Raw genomic sequence first — 8243 nt, 5'->3', positions numbered from 1 at the left:
TTGTTCATGTGCCATTATCTGCGGAGGCTCAATCAGAGCCACGTTTACTTACATTTTCTAATATGATTTTTTTCCTTACGGTTATTTTATTCTGGAGCAACGTCTATATGATTAGTCTAAGTGTGTAAAATGATCCGAACACTTACAGTTATTAGAAAAGCGAATGAAATAACATAAAAATTGTGCAGTAACTTATTTTACAAGTAAACTCCATATTTGATTATAACATTTATCGAAAAAAAACCTCGTTACATATGGTCATTGGCTTTCTATTCACGTAATGCATTAAAATACACCAAAAATAAAAATAAAAAATGACATGCATGCATGGCCATGCATGAAACAGCGTCCCCATATCATACAACCCGCAATGCACATTCAAGACCTAGTTTTTCTATTAACGTACAACTTTCGATGCACTTCCAAATTTCAACATATTTCTTTCAAATTATAGTCCAAGAAAGAATCTTCCAACAGAAAATCAGGCCAGTTGAATAAAGAATCTCCTCCTTCGCCGCCACCTCCGCCACTGCCACCACCATAGCTGATGGTGCTGCTGTTCTCCTGTGAGTTGCTGCCTGAAGTAGTACTGTCCATCAATGGCGGAAGAGGATTCCACGTGGAAGATGCTGATTTGTCACTCATCTGTCCCATCTGGCACTGACCCACAACTTCATGATGATCACTTGTTTTTACATTCATGAAAGGGACGATGACTTGTTGTTGGAGTGGTTGAGAACCCCCATCACCAATAGAAGCATTTTCAACAGGAAAAAAATTGGACATTTCTACCCTTTCTTGACCTAATTCTTGTTGGAAATTATTTGAAAAATATGGGTTTGGTTCTTGATTTGCAGGCATCAAATTCATCGCGTTTAATTCCAGATTATTAGCGGCGATAGCGGGTTGTTGGAAAAGGTTGAAGCATTGAAGGTTATGAGTTAATTGAGTATGTTCAAGCAGTTCTTTTAGGTTTGCTAGAGCAATTAGTTGTGGCAAGCAAGAAAACAAGTCGGTTTTTGGTTGATGGGTAATTGGGTCAATTCCCATCTGGATGAGCCTTTTTTTCAGATGGGTATTCCAGTAATTCTTGATCTCGTTATCTGTACGTCCTGGTAGATGTGCTGCAATTGCAGACCACCTTTGCGAAAACAAGAAAAAAACATACAAAAAAATTAATAAGAATTGATGTCAGTATATTTTTAATCTTAGACATTTGCAAGCTTCATTCATTCAGTATGTTTTTCTGTTCAATCTTGAAAAAACGTACTGAATGAATGAAACCCTTATTTGATTTTCTTGGAAACTAAAAGTTATAACGAATTACTTGTTTCCAAGAACGGAGTGAAGATGAAGAATAGTGCTCTCTTCCTCCTCGGAGAATTTTCCTCTCTTAATATCAGGTCTCAAATAATTCGTCCATCTCAATCTGCAGCTCTTCCCACATCTTTTCAGACCTGCAAATCAAGAGTCCGATTCACAAACAGTCGTCTAATACATCACATCTTACACGTTTATTCTTATGACAAAATCGATTATCACCAAATCCAACGTCTAAAAGAGTTCTTAACACGTTTGCGATATTAACACAAAACCGTTATATACAACTCTATCACAAAATCTATCGGAAACCGAAGAATCATGAATCTAATTACCTGCAAGCTTAGGGAGAGCTCTCCAACTTCCATGGCCATGTTTTTGAATGTAATCAGTAAGCCTTTGATCTTCTTCAGGAGTCCAAGGACCCTTTTTGAGGTTGTTTTCATCACAACAAGGAGACCTTCCCATTTCTTTCGAATATTTGGTTTCTTGTGATAGAAAAATAGAAGAAGGTGATTTGGTATATATATACATCACCTTTGCTTATCTACTCTTTCCACATAATTTACAATAATAAAATTTATAACTGTTTTTATATTAAATATTTTAAATTATTTATAAAACATCCGTATTTTTTGTTCAAAAATAAAGAACACCAAAATAAACAATTTCAGTAGACATTCTTTTTAAAAGATTGTTGTAATTAAGGGGTCAATTTATGATCATTATGTAAAAATGGATTTATTGTTACATCAATAGGTAAATTTTAAAACTTTGCTAATTCTTAAAATGGGTAAATTGCATGAAAAAGTAACGTATTTTAATTTGATTCCTATTTTGGGTAACGTACTTTCAAAACTTCCATTTTGGTACCTAAGATGTAAAGTTTTAAACATTTAAGTACCTAGGTAACTGGTTGAAGTATTAACCGGTTATCATACTGATGTGGTATCAAACTCGGTATTGTTTGTTGACCTAGTCAGTGACGTGAATTTTTTTTAATCTAAAATTAGTCTTTTTTTTAGTATAAAATTAGTCTTCACTGGGTTACCCGGGTACTTAAATGTTTAAAACTTTACATCTTAGGTACCAAAATGGAAGTTTTGAAAGTACGTTACCCAAAATAGGAATCAAGTTAAAGTACGTTACTTTTTTATGCAATTGCCCTTTCTAAAATTAAGTCGACAAAAATATACAAGATTATAATATTAAAGAATTAAGACGATGTCAGATAATTATACATTAGCTTGTTTATTAGACTTAATAAAAAAGTTCCATTTTAGTTACTTATGAATTAAAAGTTACTAGAAGGATGCTCACGTAATGCAGTGAGATACATCTTGATTTTAATGTTTCGTTTTATTATGTCCCTTGTCGATGTTGTAATACGGTTTTATGTGGTTTTGAGAAAAACGATAATGTTTTATTTTTGAATAAAGTATAAATTTGAAGATGTCATAAATTAAAAAAATATCGATATTATTATCAAATTAATTATTTAAAAGTTATTTTTTTGTGTAATTTCTTTAATTCAATTTTTTTATTATAATTTAATTTAGATTTAATAACGAAGTAATTTATTTTTGATTTAATAATATAACTTTTTGTAAATATAATAATTAAGTATTCGTTAGAACACAATGATTATCTTAATTATATTTTAATTTTTTTGTATTTAAAATAAAATGTTTATTTTATATTTGATTATATTTATCTGATGTTAGTTACACGAATTCAAGCATTGAGCTTTAATAAGTTATATTTATGCATTATTTTTTTTAATCTTGAATGTTAAGTAATATGTATCAATAAATAATATTTCATGTGACATGTATAAAAAAATAGTTTTTAAGAGTTTTTATCAAATGTTTTATAATATAGTATAGATTAAGTCAAAAGTTAATTTATCACCCATGCAAAACTTATCATGAATAACTTTACTTAAAATAAAATTTAGGATTATTATTATCATGTATAATTTTACAATCATATTTAATATATCTTAAAATTTATAAAACTAAAATAATCAACAAAAAAAAAAGTGTTGACGTGCCAAATTTGACAAATGGTTGATATATTTATTGTTTACGAATTTTTCTCTTTAATATTTGTTACAATTGTGACCCTTGAGTTATAGTTAGATTCCAAAACTGGTCCTTGGATCACAATTATTTTTCAATTTGGTCCCTGTTTTGAGTTGGGTTTTCCACGACTATGATCCGTTTGTCAAAATGGGTTGTTGAAAATAGTCAAGTACTAGGTAAGTAATAAGTTATTAAGGGTAATTTTGTTGATCAATTGTCCCCAACTTTATACTACGCTTTTTATAAAATATTTAAAACATTTATTAATATTAAATTATTAATATATTATTATACTTTTTACCGAAAGTAAAATACCAATATGAATTGATATTAAAGGGTTCAGTAATATGTCCATACAAGTTTTCTTCTCTTTAGCTGAATTGATGATTAAAAAACTATAAATTGATTATAAGTCATTATTAAGTTAGAGTTAAAAAGTCCTAGGAGAAATAAAAAATTCCCTTGTAGCTACATAAGTTCAAATGCGATGACTTTGAGCTATCTGCAAAACGAGTGATCGTTCTGAGATTAGTCGACTTGCATAGCGGGTTAAATATTTAGGTTAATTTAAAAAAAGTTGGAGTTAAAACTAAGTCGGTAGAGATGTTTGATAAACAACTTTTCATGTATGATGTATAAGTCAAAAGAAAAAGTAATCAATAGAAACACATGATAGATTGTAAAAAGAGTCTTCTAAAAGATAAGGTCAACTCCGAAAATGAGTTGTTTATCTTGACCACGAAAAATCCCCTAATCAATTTGGGCTATAGTTTTACACAGATTGATGAAAACGCCCTAAACATATGTAGGATTGGGCCCCAAATTTTTGGAGGCCTTGTTCAAAATCTCAGATTTAACATGCTAAGAGACAACCCTGGCTCCGATTAAACCTATGAGTGGTGTCAAGACCTACAATTCAAGGGGCCGCTATAGAAGCAACCAACGCTTCTTTGATCATAGGAAAAGTTGATATGATGAACAACTACGAATGACTGCTTTATAAATGAGACATATGTACAACGTTTCTTTTAAAATGAGCATATTTTGGTCCAAGATTGGTTTCATCGATCGATCCTATACTAGTCCTAATAGATTTTAGTTTCAATTAGGTCAACGGTTTGTTTTGATATTGATTTTTTTTATAAATACTTGGTTAGGATCAAGATAAGTTTATGGGTTAAGTAATTACGATACTTTTACTAATATTAAATATATCAAAGTTAAAAATTTCAATAGTTGTTGATTGATACCAATATGTTACTCATATGTTATTAGGAAACCTTTCTTTTAAGAATTCCCTAATTTCATGAGATCTTGATCATAAAAATCTAGTTAAAAAGTAAAATCTATTTTAATTTAAAAAACAATTATATATGGACATAAAGTAAACATATTGTGAACAATTTTTTTTAGAAATATTGTTTTAATTTGTGAGCACACTTTAAATCTATGAACTGTAGTAGAGCTTGTGAACATATTGTGAGCACGAACTAAAACAATAAAACTAAATATAAACTTAATCATTAAGGTTGTTGTCCTTGTGTTCACGATATGTTCCCCTTGTGTACATATTTAATTGTGAATGTATGTGCGTATATGTTACAGGAGGGAGGATATCTATATATCTATATCTATATATATATATGTCTGTATATGTATATGTGTATATATATATATATATGTGTGTGTGTGTGTGGGGTTAAGTTTAGGGGAAAACCACAAAAAATGAAGAATTAAGGAACACTCTGGTAACTGTTTATCTGGATGGTATGCACATGTGCATATAAGTGATTTATAACATGCACACGTGCATAAAAACAAAACAAAAACTTTAATTACTTGTATGCACATGTGCATACCGTCCAAATGAACGATTATCAAGATGTTCCTCATTTTTTTCATTTTTTTGGGGTATTCCCCTGAACATACATACATACATACATACATACATACATACATACATACATACATATATATATATATATATATATATATATATATATACAGTTATACACACACACACATACATACTCATGGATCTCACAAATTGTGAAGTTTTTAAATGATTAAGCCTCATATTACCAAAACATTAGTTAGATGAATTTTAAGTAGTAGTTATTAAACACCAAATTAAACAAGTTAAATATTATACAAAAATTATTACAGAAAACAAACTAAACATCATCTAAAATTAATGAGTTATTCAAGATCAAACAAAATAAGTAAATAATAACAATATATCTCGTGATTGACAAAGTTTACAAGAGATATAACTAAAACGTCTAAAAAGACCATCCATGATGTAACTATCAGACGTGTCAGTTACTTTAAATCCGGCCAAAATCCGTTTAAAAAGGGATAAAATGACCATTGTACCTTCTAATTCACTCCACCCTACCTCTGTCGTTCCTCTTCCCATCGCCCCTACTAACTAAGCCCATTCTACTCCTCGTTGCATCATTGCCCCTTCCTCTCCCCATTGCTGCCTCATCACATCGTCGCCACTTCCCCCTATCTTGCAATTCTCATGGGGCAATCCCAGGTGCTTTTGAATTGCCGATGACAACTTAATCCGTCCCCCTTTTCAGTTCCAGTCACCAATACCCACTCTCTTTTTCCTCAATTCAATGATTTGCTTATTTTCTTACCATCAAAATTTAGGTTTTTTACGGTATGACCATAAAAAATGTATATAAATAAAGAGTATTTTAGATATTTTAGGAAATTTTGTCCGATTTTGAAGTAATGAAAAGGATTTCAAAGTTGTAATAGATTCCTTTCATTTTTTTTTTCCAGTTTTGTAGCCTATTGAATTATTTTGCAAATTTCAAATGGCCTCCAAGTATATTATCTCACAAAACATTAAACAGTATCTATATTATCTTATTAAACAAATTTAGTAAAAGTCTTAAAATACTAAATGACCAAGATACCCTTTATACTTTTTTACCTTTTCACCCTCTCCTCTCTCACATACACTCACCCCCTCACAACGATTTTTTTTAAATTATAATTTTAAATTTATACTTTATACCCCTATAATTAGTTAATTAATTTACTTTACGTCCTTTACTTTTAAATGTTTCATTTTAAACCTTTATCAAATTAACATACATAATCGCATATAAATTAAAACATGTTTAAAAAATACATTTTTAGTTTAACAAGTTACACCATTATAATAATCTCGTTAATACCTTCGAAATAAGTCCAATATTGAATAGTTTTTTTACTTAATTATATTATTATATATTATATATACTGTRAAAAAATATTTTTAATATTTAYGATTTATACTTTTATAGTTATTTATTTACATATATACTATATATTTTGGGGTTAGGCTGTCCAAATTGCACTGTATAATATGTTCTGAATTAATATGTTTTTGGGTTTTTTTGAAATATATATATACATGTATTAATTCAACCTTAATATGAGTTTCTGGACAAGAAAGATGGTAAGCAGTTGAAATTTCATTCTAAAACCCAATTTTTTGGTTTTTTCATGGCTTATGATCTGTCAAATTTGTAGCTTTATTGGTTTTGAGTGTTTATCTTAAAACTCAAGTTTCTTGGTTCTTTGCTCTTGGTGTAAATCGAACACATTTGTGGAGTCGTTTAAATATGTTGGATTTTAAATATATTGGAATTTAAACTGTGATACAATTTTTTTCATCGATAGTCTGTAATTGGAACCATAACTCTTATTTATTCAAATTGTATAAATATGTAAAGACCAAGTGTAACCTATATCATCGTTAAATCTTATCTTATAGAACCAGTAGAACTTCAAAATCGTTAAAATTCATGGCTCCCGTCACATTGCACAGGTACATAACTAGTTATAAAATAAAATGGATTCAAGTGAATCTGGATCAACCTTTGTTTTCGAGAGGCAACACAAGTCTTGATCAAGATCGAGTCTTGAAATGACCGAGCATAAAATGCTAACACAAGAACTAGGGCTAAGATTGACTCGTCATTGGCCCACTTAAAAGTCTGATCATGTGCACATCTGGTTGGCCACGAAGCAAATCATTAAGGTTTTATTTATTATTTATTATTTATTAACAAACATCATGTTTAAGACTTGGGATTATGTGAGACCAACTTGTTTTCGTGAGACCTGTGAGACCAACATTTTACACTTGAAACTTCACAGCAAAATGCTGTGAAGGTGACTTTTTAAAACCTTCACAGTGTTTTTGCTGTGAAGGTTCGACTTTTTTTAAACCTTCACAGTGTTTTTGCTGTGAATGTTACGTGTAAAAATGTGGTCTCACGGGTCTCACGAAAACAAGCTGGTTTCACGTGAACCCAACCCTCATGTTTAAGGTTTTATTTTCATCAGTGCTACCAATTTTTTTTCTAAACCATATCCCCCATTAAATGGCTAATATTCGAACCATATAACAGTAGATGTTTTCATAAAGCTCTTAAAAATAATTGCATCAAAGATGTTGGAATCTATTATTGAAGTACATACATTTATTTTTAAATATGACATTTTCATTTAATATGTACAATAAACTAACAATTCAAATTACAGTTTAGTGAGTGGTATAAGAGTAAATAGTGAGGCATCAAAAAATATATGAAACGTTTGATCTGTTTGATTACTAATCAAATTCGTTAAAATATTTGTTTGCATCGACAAATTTACAAATCAAGGTCAGACAATATACATTTATACGTAAATTTTGAATTTATATTTCAAAGATTTTAAGCGGATGAATATACATTTCTTTTAGTTGCAAATTTCTACTTTTATGAAGTTTAACGACATTAAAATTGACTTAAAACAACATATCAGTTGAAGCAAACTGTTTTTGGTAGG

The 8243-nt window shown here is 29.7% G+C and overlaps 1 protein-coding gene across 1 annotated transcript; it reads right to left on the bottom strand.

Moving 5' to 3' along the window:
- Nucleotides 1–262: 262 nt before the first annotated feature.
- LOC112511083 (transcription factor MYB93) lies at nt 263–1788 on the bottom strand. Its single transcript, XM_025116493.1, has 3 exons — nt 1656–1788; nt 1328–1457; nt 263–1141 (listed from the first exon to the last, which is right to left on the bottom strand). The coding sequence occupies exons 1-3, from the start codon at nt 1786–1788 to the stop codon at nt 430–432; spliced, it is 975 nt and encodes a 324-aa protein (XP_024972261.1). The 3' UTR covers nt 263–429.
- Nucleotides 1789–8243: the final 6455 nt, after the last annotated feature.

This window comes from Cynara cardunculus (assembly GCF_001531365.2).
Source record: "Cynara cardunculus var. scolymus isolate 2C chromosome LG 4, CcrdV1, whole genome shotgun sequence".
Lineage (NCBI taxonomy): Eukaryota > Viridiplantae > Streptophyta > Magnoliopsida > Asterales > Asteraceae > Cynara > Cynara cardunculus.
This window is presented reverse-complemented; position numbering and strand designations above follow the sequence as displayed.

What these genes read in the sequence shown, in the direction of transcription:
- LOC112511083 (XM_025116493.1), bottom strand. Translation starts at nt 1,788, where the DNA reads ATGGGAAGGTCTCCTTGTTGTGATGAAAACAACCTCAAAAAGGGTCCT. An exon ending in AGCTCTCCCTAAGCTTGCAG is followed by an intron (nt 1,458 to 1,655) that starts GTAATTAGATTC and finishes CTTGATTTGCAG; the next exon opens with GTCTGAAAAGATGTGGGAAG. An exon ending in CACTCCGTTCTTGGAAACAA is followed by an intron (nt 1,142 to 1,327) that starts GTAATTCGTTAT and finishes GTTTTCGCAAAG; the next exon opens with GTGGTCTGCAATTGCAGCAC.